Source organism: Rousettus aegyptiacus, unplaced genomic scaffold, assembly GCF_014176215.1.
Source record: "Rousettus aegyptiacus isolate mRouAeg1 unplaced genomic scaffold, mRouAeg1.p scaffold_m13_p_7, whole genome shotgun sequence".
NCBI classification, from domain to species: Eukaryota; Metazoa; Chordata; class Mammalia; order Chiroptera; family Pteropodidae; genus Rousettus; species Rousettus aegyptiacus.
This window is the reverse complement of record NW_023416310.1, coordinates 63625832-63642872: the sequence shown is the minus strand read 5'-3', so window position 1 is coordinate 63642872 and position 17041 is coordinate 63625832. Positions and strand designations below refer to the sequence as shown.

The 17041-nt window shown below is 44.5% G+C and overlaps 1 protein-coding gene across 5 annotated transcripts in view; it reads left to right on the top strand.

Moving 5' to 3' along the window:
* The window catches only part of UXS1 (UDP-glucuronate decarboxylase 1), a 101511-nt gene extending 84739 nt beyond the window's left edge, over nucleotides 1-16772 (top strand). For 4 of the 5 annotated variants that reach the window (XM_016142271.2, XM_016142270.2, XM_036224148.1 and 1 more), the window contains 5 exons: nucleotides 1577-1620; nucleotides 5200-5260; nucleotides 7615-7672; nucleotides 9458-9561; nucleotides 14647-16772. In XM_016142271.2, coding sequence (XP_015997757.1) covers nucleotides 1577-1620; nucleotides 5200-5260; nucleotides 7615-7672; nucleotides 9458-9561; nucleotides 14647-14778 — 399 coding nt within the window. In that variant the 3' untranslated portion in view covers nucleotides 14779-16772. The other variant, XM_016142272.2, reaches the window with a different exon arrangement.
* Nucleotides 16773-17041: the final 269 nt, after the last annotated feature.

The window sequence follows — 17041 nt, the reverse complement described above, 5'->3', positions numbered from 1 at the left end:
TTCAAGAACTTTTCCTTTGTATTCACAACTTGGCTAACTGTCTGGGGCAAGAGGCCAAGTTTTCGGCCTGTCTTAGCTTTCGACGTGTTTTCCTCATGTAGCTTAATCATTTCTAGCTTATGATTTAGAGTGAGAGGCATGTGACTCTTCCTTTCACTTGAACACTTAGAGGCCATTGTAGGGTTGTTAACTGGCCTGATTTCAATACTGTCATGTCTCAGGGACTAGGAAGGCCTGAGGAGATGGAGAGACATGGGGGACCAGCCAGTCAGTGGAGCAGTCAGAACTCACACATTAAGTTTGCTGTCTTACATGGGTGCCATTCATGGTGCCCCAGAACAATTACAATAGTAACATGGGTGCCCTGGACACATTTCTTCCAGCACATTTGGGTGGGACTGAGAGCTGCCTGTGCATGTTTATGAGTGAGCTCTGCTTTGTGAGACCGCGCATGTGGGGGAAGTCACCACTCTGAGGGGTGATCGGATGGAAGACCGAGCCCAGGCAGCTTGTCAGAGGCCATGCTGCTCTCCACATGCAGGGACTTGCCGGGGATGTTGCCCGAATACAAGAGCAAACCCACTGACCCAGTGTTAAGACCAGACCAGTGAGTGAGCCCAGTGGGGTGGAGTCCACGGAGCTGTGGGTGGCTCTCCTTTGCTGTCCGGAGGCTGGTGGCTAGTGGGAGAAGGGGCTGGTATCGTTATCTTGTTTAGGCGTCTGGCTGCTCCAGATGGCAGTCCCTCCTCTACCTCAAGCCAGCAAGCAGACAAACTCCTGGCTCTTTTGTTCTTTTTAACTGAAGGGTCAGGGCATCCCTCCAAGAGCCTTCTGTTTCAGTCTCTTCACTCTTATTAAGTGGCATAGAGTGCAGAATTCACAAGGCCATCATCCCACACATGTTCGTCGAGCGCTCGCACCTTACCAGCCACAGTGGGGCAGACATCCTGACCCAGGGAGCTCCCAGAGGGCATCAGCAGTGGAGTCTGGAAGATTGGGGAGGGGGAGACTGCTGAGCAAAAGGCACAACTGTACATTCACTCCTGGGAATAAGCCAGAGGATGCCTCCTTGGGTGATGGCATCCAAGCTTGTCCCTGAGAGATGAGCATCCCTTGGCCAGGTGGAAAGTAGGCGAGAGGCGGTGACTTGGAAGCACCCAGGCACACAAGCAGAGCATGAGCCCCCTCTCAGCCAGAGCCCCCTGGGTGGTTCTTGACCTCAGCCACACCTTGGAATCAGCTGTAAAAATACTGGGATGCTGGCCTCCTCCCAGGGCCTCTGTGGCCTGGTCTGGCGGAGCAGCCAGCTGTGCTAATGGCAGCCCGGCAGAGGATGCAGTGAAATGTACGGAGTGCCCTTCATGTGGGTCTGTCGCCCAGCTGGACTCGGAGACCCCAGGACCTGTTGTGCATGACACATCCTAAGACTAACATCTCACTCCTTCCGATACTGTCTTTCAAAGAAAACCTGTATATGTGTATATGTACACACGCAGAAGTACTTCTGCCACCTTCTCACCATCAGGGCATAATTGTGAAGCACAGAACGTGAGGTCTAACTGTCGGTTTTTTCCAGGTGTACGGATCCGGGTCACAGACCAGGGCCTTCCAGTACGTCAGGTAAGACAGCTGGGCCCGCAGCCGGCAGCCCGGTCTTCACGATGCTTACAGCAGCACTGCTGCAGACCCAACAGGCAGTGTCTGTTTTACGCAGTAATTGGCTTCATAGCTCTAGCAATGTGGCTTGGTGAAAAGTTTGTTTTAATTTTGAGATGAGAAAACTCTTTTGCTTCTCTATTTAAAGTTAAAAGTTACCATGCGAGTCAGTACCTTCTGACTCGTGTGCTTATCCTTTACTGCCACCTAGTGTTCTGTAGCTAAACCTGCCCAGTTTCGTGGCAACGATGGTTTCCGTGCAGGCCAGCTCCAGATTTGTCCATAATCATCCAAATCTGACCCATTTTAAATATGACTTTCTAGAGTGGATAGAATAAGATAGAGTGTGCTAATGCTGTCAAATTTTGTGCTGAAACTAAATCCAGATAAAAATATTTTTAAGAACTTTGCTGAATAGTCTCACATGGTAATTTTCGTTGTCATGGTAACCCTCATAAATTTAGTTTTTTGTTGGTCAGTTCAGTTGATGACTAATTTTAAAATGCAGTTTGGATTCTAAAAGGAGAGTTATATAAGCAGTTATATGTACCCAAATACTTCCCCGCATCACAGTTACTGTGAATTCTGTATGTTCAGTGTCCTAAATCATTATAAAATCGAGTTCTAGATTTTGACATCAAATATTTTGAGTTTTCAGTGCAAATACCCTGGAATGCCTGTCAGAAAATGCTGTTCCTGGTGTCTCGAGGCCATCCCAGGGGTGCTATAGGGGTGACATGGTGGGGGCGTGGGTCTGGGTAGACCCAGCCGCACCTCCGCCAGAGCAATCACATAGACTTTTGTATGATCGTGTGAGGTCCAGGGTAGAAATTGCTTTGAAAAAATGGACCTATTAGTGGGGGGAGGGGAGGGACACAAATAAAAAGGCAAAAAACTTAAAAACAACTATTATAAGTCTTTCCTGAAAGTGTTTGTTGCTAGTGAATTTTCACTTTTAGTCCAAAAGGAAGCTATGAATAAATGTCTGTAATAGTCAGTGTTTTTTCTCCCCTCCCATTAATATGTTGCTCTGTGGGACAAAAAACCTGGGAGTGAAATAAAATGAGGCATTTTATTGCCCAGACATTCTAAGAAGGGATTTAACCCGGAAGTGGCATTGCCCCTCCTTCAGAATTGTTTTCATTTCAAATCGCTTAACCCCAGCCCCGTGTGCTTAGAAAAAACTGTCGTGGCACGTCTATGTCGTGACCATGTTAATTGGACTTCTGTGTATTGATTACCATCTTTTCATAATGATACATTTCACCCCACCCTCCTTCACCCCCACTCCCAGTCTGCACTTTCCTGACGGAGTCTTGCAGTCTCCGGTTACACCGAATGTCTTGGAACCACCTCATCACTGTTCCCCACACTTCTCCAGCTGTAGCACCTCATGAAATATTAGTGAGACCGGGTATAAGGGAAGTCAGTTAGAACCCATTCTTACTACTCTCATCTCAAAGCATCAGATATAAATTCATTGAAAATTGTGTTAGATGCCTTTTTTTCTTTGCTAGTGATTAAAATATTTTAAGAATTCAGTGAGGCACGTGTCGCATACCATCTCATCTTGGACACACGTGGCCACACTGCCAGGCCTGCTCGGACAGGCACAGCCACACGTGTGGTCATCAACTCAGACTCCAAGTAACAACTTGGGAACAGGGCTGAAGTGGTATCACTGGAAGTGGTGTGGACCGTGCTTTCCTCGTAGTGCTGCACTGTTTGCTCCCGCCCTCCGATGGTAATCTGCTTCTCTTGTTGGGAGGTCTGTGAAAATGAGGCTCAGTGTCTTCATCAGACTAGGCAGAGGCCTCTCCCCGCTTCCACTTTTAGTTCTTCAAGACTCAGCTGAGGGAGTTAACTTATCAAACTTTTGCTACTTTAATAAGCTATTTTTTAGAAACTGAGTATCTTTTTACTCTATAGTTAAAAGTTGCACAATGTCTGGATCTGTATTTACTGCACTAAATCTACTGTTTTCCAAAATTTGTGATGGCCGTGCGGCAGCATTTCATGGTCCCCAAGGTCTGGGTCATATGCATCGACATCCTGGCATGACCGTGTTTGATTTTCATGGTCAGTTACGTCCTCATTCACATAACAGAGGCATGCTATATATTTTTTTTAAAAGTCACTTTGTCAAAATGACACTTTTAAAGAGCTTCAGGTTAAATGAGTGTGATCTGTGCAATGTTGACCTTAAAAGTTGCCAGTTTATAACATAAAAGATGTGCGCCCCTGCCACAAGTCTGATTACGCAAGAGTCAGTCATCTTCCAGCTTATATGGACCCCCTCCCAGCTTCCGTATGAAAAACGATTGTGGGTGATACTAAATGGCAGCTTTTAATGTCTTTTACACATATGCAGAAACATATGCCATGAGAGAGTGTGTTATAATGTAAGTTACTGCCATAGTGATGAAGTGACTTTTTGCCAGTTTCTAGAAAGGCGAATCATCCCAAGTCAGCAGTTATTTGAACAGTGAGAACAGAATGGACGATGGATGTATTCATACAAAATACTCATTTATTATAAACAAAAAGACAGAAAATGGCTTGTTTAATCAATACTCCCCCCGCCCCCACCACCACCACCACCAAAAAAAAAAAAAAGTTTTCCAGTGAAAAGGAAAGCAAAAACTGAGGATTTCTTTTGGAAGTTTGCCCTGTAACCTGCTCCTTGCTGGTAACGACGGAAGAGGGAGAGGTTTCAAAATAGACTTCATTCGTATCGCCAGAACTGAATTTTGAGTCTTTTAAAAAACAGCCAATGAATGTAGACTTAAAGAAAGTACTTGTGTGTAACAGTGAGGTGTCATTTTTACGAAGTAACTTTTTTTTAACAGAGCCACACTTTAAAGCTTCTGAAAATAAGAACCAAACCTTGGTAAGCGAAAATTTGCTTACTTATCTTCACCTTCATGGCCCAGTTGATCACGATCCATTTGAAACATCCAGATACCCCTGACCGTTTCATACAAGGTGTTTGGGGCCGGGGGTGGGCAAATTGAAGGTCCAGGGAGTAGGGAGCAAAGTTCCAGTTTGTTTCAACACTCAATATTATTTGGCTTTATCTGTGCTTTGCCCATGTGGGAATTAAATACTGGAGTCCTTTCATTTCAGTGGATCTTTTTTTTTTTTTTTTTTTTTAATCATCTGCTTTCGTATTGGCCAACTACCTGGGTTCACATGTCACTTGGACTTTCATCAGAAACTTGTATCAATTTCATCTTTTTGAGGTGTGGGCCTATTTTAATTTGTTTTTTTTTAAAGGATTTGAGAAATTTACAAAAGCAGAGCACCAAACCCCATCACTCGGCTTCCATCCTGTTTAGCCATCTACTCCCCACCCACTGAAATCAAATCCCAAAACATCATGTCATTTCATCCATGAGAACTTCAGCATTCTCAATACCCTCTTATTTGCAGGACTTTATTTTGACATCCAGTTTTCCATTTGGGTTTGGGTTTTCTCCTGGGAGGTGGCTTGTGTCTGCTACTCAGCAGACACCACCTGAGCTGGCCTTCCCTTCTTTCTAGTGACCTGGTGAATGGCCTGGTGGCTCTCATGAACAGCAATGTCAGCAGCCCAGTCAACCTGGTGAGTATGCCCTCTCCTTTCGCTCTCTCCAGAACAGGTCACAGGCTCATTCTTTTGGGAAATCATGAAAAGCACCAGGCTTTGCTTTTTTTGCTATCTCACACTTAGGGCGTGTATGTTTGTTGCTTACTGAATACTAGAGAAAAAAGACAAACACAAAATAAAGTACTAGATTATAAAGAAGTAAAACATCTGCAAGACAAGGATGAACAATGTAATAGACACTGAACCAACTCCGTTCACTGAAGGGCCCAGGTCTGCAACCTTGTACAGCCTTCAGGAGATGGACATTTTGGGTGCATTCCCTTGTCCATCATTTAATGTACAGATGATCTTTGTAAGACTTCATTAAATGGGACTTGAGAAGACGGAGGCAGTTAAAGGTTTCCAGTTACGGATCACATCTGTAAACTCAGCTGCACAGACCACTTTTGTGTTGCGGTCTCAGAAAATGCCCATTGGAAGAATCGTAGGGCAGTTTTGCCTGGCCTTAAACACAGTGTTGGTGAACTGGCTTCTCCTTAGAGTACTTTATTCTGTCCTTGGATGGTTGGTTGTAGGTGACAGAACGTTTTCCCCTATATTTAGGACTAAAATCTCATTCCTTGTATGTTCATTTGCTGGTGTTCTCTGCATGTGAGGCCATTCAGAGCCGGTGTGATGGCTCTGCAGAGTGGCAGCTTTCCATGGATTTGCAGGGCACAGTCAGTCATCCCACACGAGTCGTCTCCTCTCCGGCTCTTTCAGCCAGAGGTCATGTCACACTGGAGTCCTCTTACCCTTTCAGTCTTATGAAGGATCTCATTCCATCTTGTTTAAAATGTGAGTTGTCCAGTGTAGACTGTCCAGCATTCAAGATGTTTTGCTTCTGTCATTGACAACTGACATGAGAGCCCCTTAGCTCACCAGGAGCCACCCGAGCACTGCCTCACCTTGACAGCATCACCTCGACAAAGCCTGGGAGTCTCTTGCAGGTGCTTTTCCCAGACCACTTTTTCTGCATCCTGCAGTGTTTTAGAAACAGGTATGGCCATGCCACCTTGTTTCTTGGAAACCACTCAGAAACTTTTCCTTGTACTTTGCTTTGTAGCCAGCAATTTTTAGCGTGTCCATGTTGTTCATTTTTCCCTGATCTGGGAGCAAATTCTTACCCAATAGAAAAGAGTGAGCTCTGGAGAGGTCACTCCCTTGGGGGGGCTGCTGACAGATTTGCAGGTACGGAAGCACCCAGCCAGCACTTCTTTCATACCCTGTTGAAGAAACATGCAGTTAAAAGCAGACTGAGACATGTTCTCTGGGCCTCAGTTTACTTCGAGTGTTTACCGACCTGTGAAAGACATACCTTCCTTACTCTTGTATTAAATGTAAGTGTTGTCACTGATCGTTTTTACTTAGATACCATGTTCCTCCTGTCCTCTTTTGGGAGCCTTTGTACAGGGACATTTGGGAACACCCATTTCTTATAGAAACCTGTCTTCCTAAAGTCTGAAGCATAAGTCTGTCGATAGCCCCGATAAAGATGGGGCTACTTCCTCCCAAATTCCCATCACCTCACTTTGCTGAGCAGCCCTTTCTCTGCTCATCACCAGGCCCAAGTTCCCTGCCTGTCTGTTACCTCCTAGGTTCAGGCTAAAGTAGGAAACTGGGAATAAAAAGGATTTGGGATATATAACTGCCAATCTTTATAGTGGTCTCTTATGATGGGGTGGCAGCAGATCAAAGTAGGAGTTTGGTAAGGGAAGAGGAGCAATGGCTGCTTTAATGTGTGATAAAAAGAACAAAAGGAGAAAATGGTTTTCCTTAAAGCTTCCAAACAAGTCAGCTCCCCTCGCCCTCCAGCTTGCCCAGAGCCCTCATCTATGAATGCATTTCATTCCTGTAATTGGCTTTCATGTGCAAGTCTGCAAGTCCTTTATTACTTAAGTTGTTCACACAGTGCACTCAAACAGAAATAAATTGTCTTAGGAGAGCTAATTTTGCAGATCCCAACTTTTATGCAGAGTGACACTGCACTTCCAGGGAGGTTAGATATGGAAATTGTCTGGCATAGTAACTCGGCCAGGGAATATGTAGGCACATTAGACACACTTGACCTTGCCGAAGGGTGTTCTTGTCAACAGATGCTAGTCTAGAGGACACAGGTAGCGGTAGGTGCAGTCTACACCCTGCCAGGCTGAAAAGTCATCATCTTGAACAGTGCAGCACCCAGTGAAACATGAAGAGGCAGGAAGGAGCCCGCTGACTTCCTGAGATGCCAAAGTCAGCCCACGACACCTTTGAAGATGTTCATGTTTGTGGCTGGTGGTGTTTGCTCTTGCAGTTACACTTATAACCAGAACCCTTTTCTTCCTTAGGGGAACCCAGAAGAACACACAATCCTGGAATTTGCTCAGTTAATTAAAAACCTTGTTGGTAAGTAAGACATACACCTTCCTGAGTGAAACTGCCTGCATTTACCCTATCAGAACACCTTAACTGGAAAGTGTGTAATTAATACAAGCTAATTCAATTGGATAGAAAGCAGAACTTTATTAAGAGCACTTAATTGTTTTCTGATTCTTTGATTAAGAAATGGAAAGATAAAGGCAAAAGGGGCAGGGAGGGAGATGGGTATCGTTCACCTTGGTAATTGCAGGTCTGTGTGGAACTGGAAAAACAGCTTTGTTCCTAGTGCTTGAGACATGATAATAGACCATTCTGCATAGGTTACAGCGGTTTGATTTCCAGACACTGGCAGTGCTGAGCGTGGCATTTCGGAGAGCAGGAGAGGGCCACTCCAGCTTGTGTTTCTGATGGAATCTGTTCACAGGTCTGGCCAGCCTGCGGTGAAATGTTGGAGTCAGTGTAGATACTGGGAGTAGCCTCAGAGGTAGGCACTTCAGCCATAGAAGTGTGTGTATTTTCAGTCGGCCCTTAAATTGCAGATGTGCCCTGGGTGTGCCCTTTGTCACACCATCGGGCTAACTGGAGCTCTGGGAAATCTGGCCTTTGAGAGTGGGGGTGAGGGGAGTTCTGTTTTCCAGGGTTGATGGAGAAATTTGAGTCGACACAAAACAAGAATAGTGTAGTTTGCTAGCCTGGGTAGGCTGTTCTGAAGTAGCTGTCCAGACCCTACACTTAGCTGGATTGATTCTGCGGGGTTGTCCTTCCTGGCATTGAGCTGTCATTTACCAGCATTGCTCTCATCAACTCTTGACAGCTAGATAAAGGAGGAGGTGGACTTCCAGAGATGATAGTCACAGCGTCTCGTGGCTCCAGCAGCCTCCATTCCGATCCATGTCCCCAGCTTTTCTCTTCAGAATCTGTCCATCCCCATCCCAGTAGGAAGGGGGTGCACGGTTAACAGCTGCTATGGGGTCAGAGCCATCTGTGACCTCACTATTCAGAGTGAGGCCCAGGCCGGCAGCAGCAGCAGCACCGGGCACATGCTGGAAATGCAGAATCGCACCCTCTACCCATATCTTCTGTGGTAGAGTCTACATTTTGACAGGATCTTCAGGTGATGCACACATGTGTTAAAGTTTGAGAAGAGCTGGTCTAAACTCTGAATGGGCCGCAGTGTAACTGCTGATGGGGCTGGCCTCCGCTGGCGGTTTCTCCTGCAGGGCTGGCTGACGGTCATGGGTATGGCTTGATTCTGCTGGCCAGTGAGGTCTGCACCCAGCTAGGATGCCGAACAAGCCAGGCTCCCTGTCCAGCAGGGTAGCTAGACAGCTTATGTGTTGGCTCAGGGCTCACCCTTGCAAGTGCGCAAGTGCCCAGGACTTCATCGAGTGTCAGCCCAGAACTGGCTGATGGTCACTGCCCCTGCACTCAACTGGTTGAACAAGTTGAAGGTCGGTCTCATTCCAGGTGAGGGCCTCCTCCAGGGCGCGACCGCCTAGGGTGTTCAGTGGGGGCAGCAGTGTCACAGACGACCGCACACCGCATTTCAACACAGACCACATTTGCCGTTTTTACTTACTCTGGAGTTATGCTCATTGAGCACGTCCATTAGCTGATGGTGGGTGGTCTGCCTTGGAGCCGGCAGCACAAGGCAGACCCTTGTGTGGCCAAGTGACTCCGTGAGAGATGCGTCACACAATCAACCTGCACCCTATCCACCTCACAGATGGCATTTTGACATCTCTAGTAAAACTTCACTTCTCCAGTGGTTTGTAATGCTCTTAACCTTTTTCTTTTTTAAAAACAACTCAGGTAGTAGAAGTGAAATTCAGTTTCTCTCTGAAGCCCAGGATGATCCACAGAAAAGAAAACCAGACATCAGAAAAGCGAAGCTGATGCTGGGGTGGGAGCCTGTGGTAAGTGTGGGGTGTATGTTGCCTTGGGTCAAAAGGTCACCCCCCTCCTGCATCCATGTCCTCGCAGGGCTGGCCATTATTGGGTAGCCCCCAGTGGAGCCAGCTGGGCTCGGGCATCGGGGCAGACCAGTAGGGTGGTTTTTAGGCCATTACCTTTATCTAGTGACTTCTCATACCATGTTTCTTTCATTTTCTGTTACTGGGGAAATGGCTTGGGCCTGCTGGGGCCTCTGCTTTTATACAGTCTCACACACAAACACACACACAGCCTCACCCATGAAAGCAGTAGCGAGGGTGATGGCCACATACCTGCAAGGCCCCTCATAGCCATGGGTGACCCGCCTGCCACCACAAGGCCCAGGATGGTTTTACACATGCAGCATTGGGTGAAGATGCTGTGGACTGTCGTGAGCAAGTGCTACCCATTCCTGCGCAGGCAGAACACCAAGTTGGAAGCGAGAGAGAAGGAAGGCGAGGGGAAGACATGGGCTTTCCAGTAGTTCCTCAACTAAGTCACTCCGTGTCCTGCAAGAAGCTGCAGAGTTCTCCCTCAGCCTAGGATGCCTGTCCTTTCGGGCTGTGTGTTCCCCAGGGCTGCATGTAGCTGCTGCATTCTTGTCCTTCGGGTCTCAGTTCAGAGGCCATCTCATTAGAAAGGCCTTCCTGGGCAGCCACATCTCCAGGAGCAAGCTCACCTGTTTATCATCTGTCATGTCTCTGCCTCCCCAGCCCACCCTTTTTAAAAATGTTTTTCTTGGTTATTTTTTTATTATTATTTTATTTCAAGTATATAGTATGTTGGTCACACATCTATATAGATCATAAAACTATCCCCCCAATTGCACCCTCCCTCCCCTGGCCTTTACCTAGCCAATGGTTTAATGTTAACTGCATTCCCTATGCTGTGTTCCCCATCCCCGTGACCGTCCATCAGCTACTAATTTGTACTTCTTTAGCCCTTCACTCCAGTCTCCCAGCCCCCTAAACTCATCTCCATTCTGTCCACCACCAAATGGTCCACTATATTTGTGAGTCTGTTTTTGATTACTTCGTTCTTTTTATTCCTTAAATTTCACGCATAAGTGAAGTCATATAGTGTTTATCTTTCTCTGTCTGACTTAAATACCTTCTAGGTCCATCAAAGCAATATCTTTTTCCATCTCCTACCTTTTCATATGTAGGGGTCTTATTTTCGTTTCCTTTCAAGCCACTTTATCTTTTGGTTGGAGCACTTAATTCTTTTCCATGTAAGGTACTTATCGAAAAGAAGGTAGTTGTTACCATAGTTTATTCCCATTTTTGATACATGTTTTTTCTGCCTAAAGAAGTCTCTCCAACATTTCTGGTAATGCTGGCTTGGTGGTGATAAATTCCTTTAGCTTATTTTTGTCTGGGAAGCTCTTTATCTGTCCTTCAAGTCTAAATGATAGCTTTGCTGGATAAAGTATTCTTGGTTGTAGATCCCGGGTCTTCAGCCTGTCAAATATTTTTAGTTGAGCCCTTCTGTTTTGCATAGTTTCTTTTGAGAAATCAGCTGCCAGTCTTATGGGTGTCCCCTTATAAGTAATTATTTGTTTATCTCTTGCAGCTTTTAATATTCTTTCTTTGTAGTTAAGCTTTGGCATTTTGATTATGATGTGTCCTGGTGTGTGCCTCTTTGGATCCCTGGGGTTTTACGTCCATTTCCTTCACCATGTTAGGGAAGTTTTCCATCATTGTTTCTTCAAACGGCTGTTAAACATCTTGCTTTTCTTCTGTTACGCTGATCAGATGAATATTTGGAGCCTTAATAGTGTCCCATATACTCCTTAAATTACTTTTATAGTCTTGGCATCTTTTTTCTTGCCATTCTTATTGTGGGTCCTGATTGGCTTTCCTGTCCTCTAGACAGGGCGTTTGAACCTCTTCTTTATTCACTTTGTTTATTCCTTTGTTTATTCAATTTAATAGAATTCTCATCTCAGGTAATGTGTTCTCCATTTCAGACTGGTTCTCTTTTATAATTCCCTTTTCCATTTTTATGTGTTTTTACCTCTTTGTTGGAGTTCTCACTGAATTTAACCAAAAATTTATTGAGCATGTGTATAACCAGTGTTTTGAACTGCGCATCTGTTAGATTACTTGACTCCATTATATCTGGATCTCTGTTCTCTTCTCTCATATGGTTCCTGCTTCTTTGTCTTCCCATTTTGGCTGCCTTTCTGTGTCTGTTTCTATGTACTAAGCAAAGCTCCTAAGTCTCCGGTCTTATTAGTGTGGATTTGTGAAGTAGGTGTCCAGTGGCACAGTCCTGAAAGGGGTTCAGCTGCAGGCCAAACTTAGCCCAAGCCTCTACCCCTCCGGGGCCACCTGTTAAGATTCAGCAAGCAGTCCACAGATGCTGTGCTTATCATTGCCTCAAAAGGCCACACCAGCAACTGAGGCCAGCTGCCTTCGCCAGTGTGAGTCTCAGCAAGGAGCACCTGGCTCACCGAGGATATACTTGGAATTGGCTTGGGTGAGGCCATGAGTTGGGGTAGGCGGGGTTTCAGGTAATCCTCTGGGTGGACCGACCTCTGTTATCCAGTTTGAAGACATCAGGCTATGGCAGCACTGTGTCTGCACAGTAGAGAGGGGAGAGCTCAACATGGAACAATGGATACTGCCAGCACTTCTGTACCAAGCGAGTCTCGCTTAGGCCCTCACTCCAACAATGTCTCCCTGTAAGGCACTGGTGCTTGGAGTGAGCAGGTCCGTCACCGCAAAAATCCACTTGCAGACACGGCTCCTTTAGGAGGCTTCTCCCACTGCTGCAGCCTCCGTCTTGCTCAGCCACTCCCGACCGGGCAGCCCCGCATCTTTGCCCCGTCCTACCTTCTTCTGTTGCAGGGTGCTTTCTTGGACATGTCCCTACTTGTATGGCTTCTTCGTCTAGATCCCAGGTGATTTTTCCTTGCTGCTTTTCCTTGTTTCTGTTACAACTTTGATTTGGTCACCAGAGGGATGAACAGAGCCTCTATCATCTATGCCATTTTTTTCCTCTGCCTTTCCCTTTTTACTTCTTTGCTTACCCCATGGTCCTTGTTAAAATGTGTGCTCACTGAGGGCAGAGATATATGGGCTTGTGTATAGCAGTAGCTCCAGCAGCTGCCGTAGAACCTGGCATATTGTAGGTGCTTAGTAAATGTAGGACCATCCTAGGTGTGGTCCTGTGGGTTGTGGCAGCCTCCCTCCCTGTAAGGTCACAGACATGGGAAGGATACAGTCTAGAGCTGCTTACCTTTAAAAACTACTTAGAAAAGAGTACAGGGAAGGAAATATAATTTTCCCTCTACCTCACTGAATTCTCAGCTGAGACCCCTGTCATAAAAGACAGATTAACAAGAGAAAAACAGATAGAAGTTTAACATGTATACCTCATCTATATGTGGGAGATACCCTGGGAAAAAATGAGTAACTCAAGGAAGTGGCTTAGAATTAAGGCTTAAATACCATCTTAATAGGGAAAGAGGAAGGGGAATGTAGCCTCTTAGGGGAGAGTAAATGAGTTTTAGGGATGATGAATGGGCTCTTAGAATAGATGGAGGATATGACAATTTGTGACAGTTTTATGTCAACTTTAGTGTCCTCTCCTGTAACAAGTCAGCTGTCCCTGGTTGATGAAACCCCCTGGAAGGAATCTATAACCATCAGGGTTTTGTTGGGGAATCTATCTTTAGGCAGATAAGGGAAGTTCAGAGAAAGCCCCTCCTTGCATTTTCTGTTTTCCAAATGCTTACAACTCAAAATCATCAGTATACCAAAGTGGTAGATTTGGGGATGGCATGTTCTGAACTCCTGCAGCCATATTTTGAGGTGGCATATTCCGCAACCCTTCAAAGAGCTAGAGAACTAAGTAAGTGGAAATGTAGAATGTTGAACCTTAAAGAGATGTGAGAATTTCAGTCCTATCTTTATTTTATCCTGTGATCTACAAGTCTCAGTGATCTGCTAAAGGCCACAGATTTTTACTGAATGAAATAAAAATATGATTATATCCAGACTTAACAAAATCTACTATATAACAGTACCATCTGTAGAAAACAAGTTATAGCGAGCAGGGATCTTCATACTTAGAAGGAATTTGCCATTCTTTCCTTTGTAAGTAGAACCTATCTATGTTTTAGATGAAATATTTTGAAAAAAGTCAAATGTGTGTTCACTACATAACTTTTGCATTTATATCATATGAGGTTCATATACAGTAGGTATTTTTATTTATGCAGAGTTAAGTGTATAATATTCTAACATTCTTGGAATATAAGACATCCAGCTGGTTTCTCTTCCAACTATTAGTTTTAATTCATAAGAAAATTTTGAGAGATACTGTCCATAAAAGCTTTTAGTCATAACCATCTTAATTTTCACGTGTTTTTAACAGCTTCATTGAGATGTACTTGGCATACAACAAACTACCTACTTTACAGTGTACAGTTTGATAAGTTTTGACATGAACCATCTCTACCCTCAAGATAGACATATCCTGCTTGCCTTCTCCCCCGCCCCCCGCCCGCTGCCCCCACCAGTTTCCGGTGCCCCTTGGCAATGCTCCCCTCCCACTTTTCCCTTTGCCCTTCTAATGAACAGATGATTTGATTTGTTTCCTGTTTGCTTCAGGGCTGCTCCACATTAAGATTGCTTTTCATGTGGTCCCTCTCAGGCTCAGCCTCTTAGGTCAGAGGGGGTGACAGTGCATAGGATCAGTGTCATGTGGGAGAAGGAGGTATGTGGATTAGATACAGATGCTTGCCAGATCATTTTCCCCCCACAGTAGAAGCACATGTGCATCATTTTAGAAGTGATCTTTGTGGCTGATTCCATCTGGAGTAGACACCAAATCCCCAAGGGGTAGTTCAGGGTCTCTGGGGGTTTCACATTCCTTTTCTGTCAGTTCGGAGCATAACATGTCAGATCACCCAGGGTGTTCTGAAGGCAGCTTTGGAAAGACTCTGCCTTCCCCTAGTCAGGCCTATTGCCATTGTGACCCACAAGTTGTGCTGTGAAGCCTGGGACAGTATGGTTTTTTCATTAGTGACCTTGTCTCATTCTCACTTTCTCTTTAAACAGGTCCCTTTGGAAGAAGGTTTAAACAAAGCAATTCACTACTTCCGGAAAGAACTTGAGTACCAGGCAAATAATCAATACATCCCCAAACCAAAGCCCGCAAGAATAAAAAAAGGACGGACGCGCCATAACTAAAACTTCATGCTTGGACCGAGACTCCCTGTTTTACACTGATGGGATATTTGTTTGTCTGTTTGTTTGTTTTTCGTAAAGAGAGACTTAAACAGGTGTCATGAAGAACAAACTGGAATTTTATTCTGAAGCTTGCTTTAAAGAAATGGATGTGCCTAAAAACTCCCCTCAAAAACCTGCAAATTTTGCCTTGCACTTTTTAAATCTGTCTTTTTATGTAAAATAGCCTAGATGCATCTCTGCATATTTTCAAGTTTTTTATCTTGCTGTGAGAGCATACGTCGTGACTGTCGTTGACAGTTTTATTTACTGGTTTCTTTGCGAAGCTGAAAAGGAACATTAAATGGGGTGAAAAATGCCGATTTTATTTATAAAAGTGGTACCTATGAATGAGACATTATACTATGCATAAAGAAAAAACTAACTTAGCAGTACTGTCAGGTGGATGGCGCACCGGCATTTATTCGTGTGGATAAAGAATTCTGTTTGAGAGCTTTATGTTTCTTTTAATTCAGAATTTTTCCAAGGTCTAGTTTTCAGATGCAAACTTGACTTTTGAGATATTTCTGTTGGTTATCATGATCAAGGACATTCGAAATCACTACTGTGTTGTGCTGCGTATTTGGGGTGGGATGGGGTGGGGCGGATTGGGTAGGGGACAAAGTTAGCGTATTCTTGGTTAACAGTGGTCAAATATGCTATTTTAATAAAATATTGAAACTCACGTTCAGTTTTAAAGGTTGACTTTCTGCTTCGCACTGTTGCATTGTTCAAAAAAATATTGGAGAATTTAATTTTAAAAGTCCTGAAAACATCCCTCTTGGTATAATATGTAATTTGATGAATGGATATGGAAAACATTTGTACGCTACTTGGGCTGACTCTTTACATATGACATGAACTGCTGTGAGAAGAAGTCTTCAGATCTTACCCAGGGTTAAAATCATTGTGTGTCCTTCTCAGGCAACACAGACAAGATCGTTAAAAAAAAAAAAAAGTGCCATTTGTTTTCATCTGTGAGATTAAGACTCATTGAATGAAGAGTTTGAGAGCTTTTGCCTTTATTAAGAATTTTTTCAAAATTTGGTGTTCGGATTTTTGTATTCCTGTAATAACAAATATAAAAATGAGTAGGAAGTTAAAGCAACACATTTTCCCAGTAGGTTGGGGCCGCATGGTATTGACAAATCGCCTGCACCAAGGAAATAAAAGCATCAAATGTTTGACTAGAATATTTGTTTCCGTAACTAACCAGGATAAACTAGACTTGCCTGTTTTTCAAAATCATCTTGGAATTTATTTTTAATTGGAGATGTTTTTCCAGTAGGAGGCCAGGCTAAGGAGGCTGTGGTTTCATTTGTCTTGCTAAAATTCCCTAAAAGCCTCTGGAATCAAAGGTCAGTGTTAGATTGGACAGGAAATGAGAGAAAAAGAGAGGACTCAAGAATGGTTTCTTATTTTTAATTGTCATTCTGGCTAGAATTAAGTGATACATTTAGATTTACTGAGTAGTTATAACCCTGCAAATCTTCTTTAAAATGACTTTTTCTCTCCCCTTACTCCTGATTGAAACTGGCCTTGGGCTCACTTGCGTCTTCTGCATACTGCAGGACCACTCCCTTAATCTTTACGCCCTTAGGTCAGCATCAGTCTTAGGAACAAAGTCTCAGGTCTGTTCACCACAGAAACAGAGTTTCTTCCTAACTAAAGATAATACGTTGGCTGCTCCACACCCTTGAAGGCGAAGACCCTACCAGCATCCCTTTGAAACGAGACAGAAAGACACCATAACTGACATCAGTACCTGATGCAATGATCAACTACCTCCAGTTCTAGCCCAGGACCCCAACTCCCTTAGCTGATGGGACTAATGAGTTTTCCCCTGTATAACATGCCCTAGAGGCCATCACAGAGCCAGGTGTTTGAGCACTAGCTCATCTCAGTCTCTGGGTTTGGTGCCATTTCCTTAAATAAACCTCTACTTTCTTTGCTGCGAACTCCTGTCTGTGTCTTTTTTGGCTATTGACATGTACAGGCAAAATGAACCCCTTGAGTTTGGTAACACAGGGATGAACAGAGCTGAGAAGCTTGTTTGGGAACTATTGATGGTGACCTGGACATTGAAGACAAAGTATAGACAAGGAGGGAGTTGCGTGGAGCTAAGCTATGCGGTGCAGTTTGGGGTGCCCCAGGGTCCAGAATTCTACCTTGTTACTTGCTAATTCCAGAACTCTTCTGTGGAATTCATCCTTTTGACTTTTTCCCC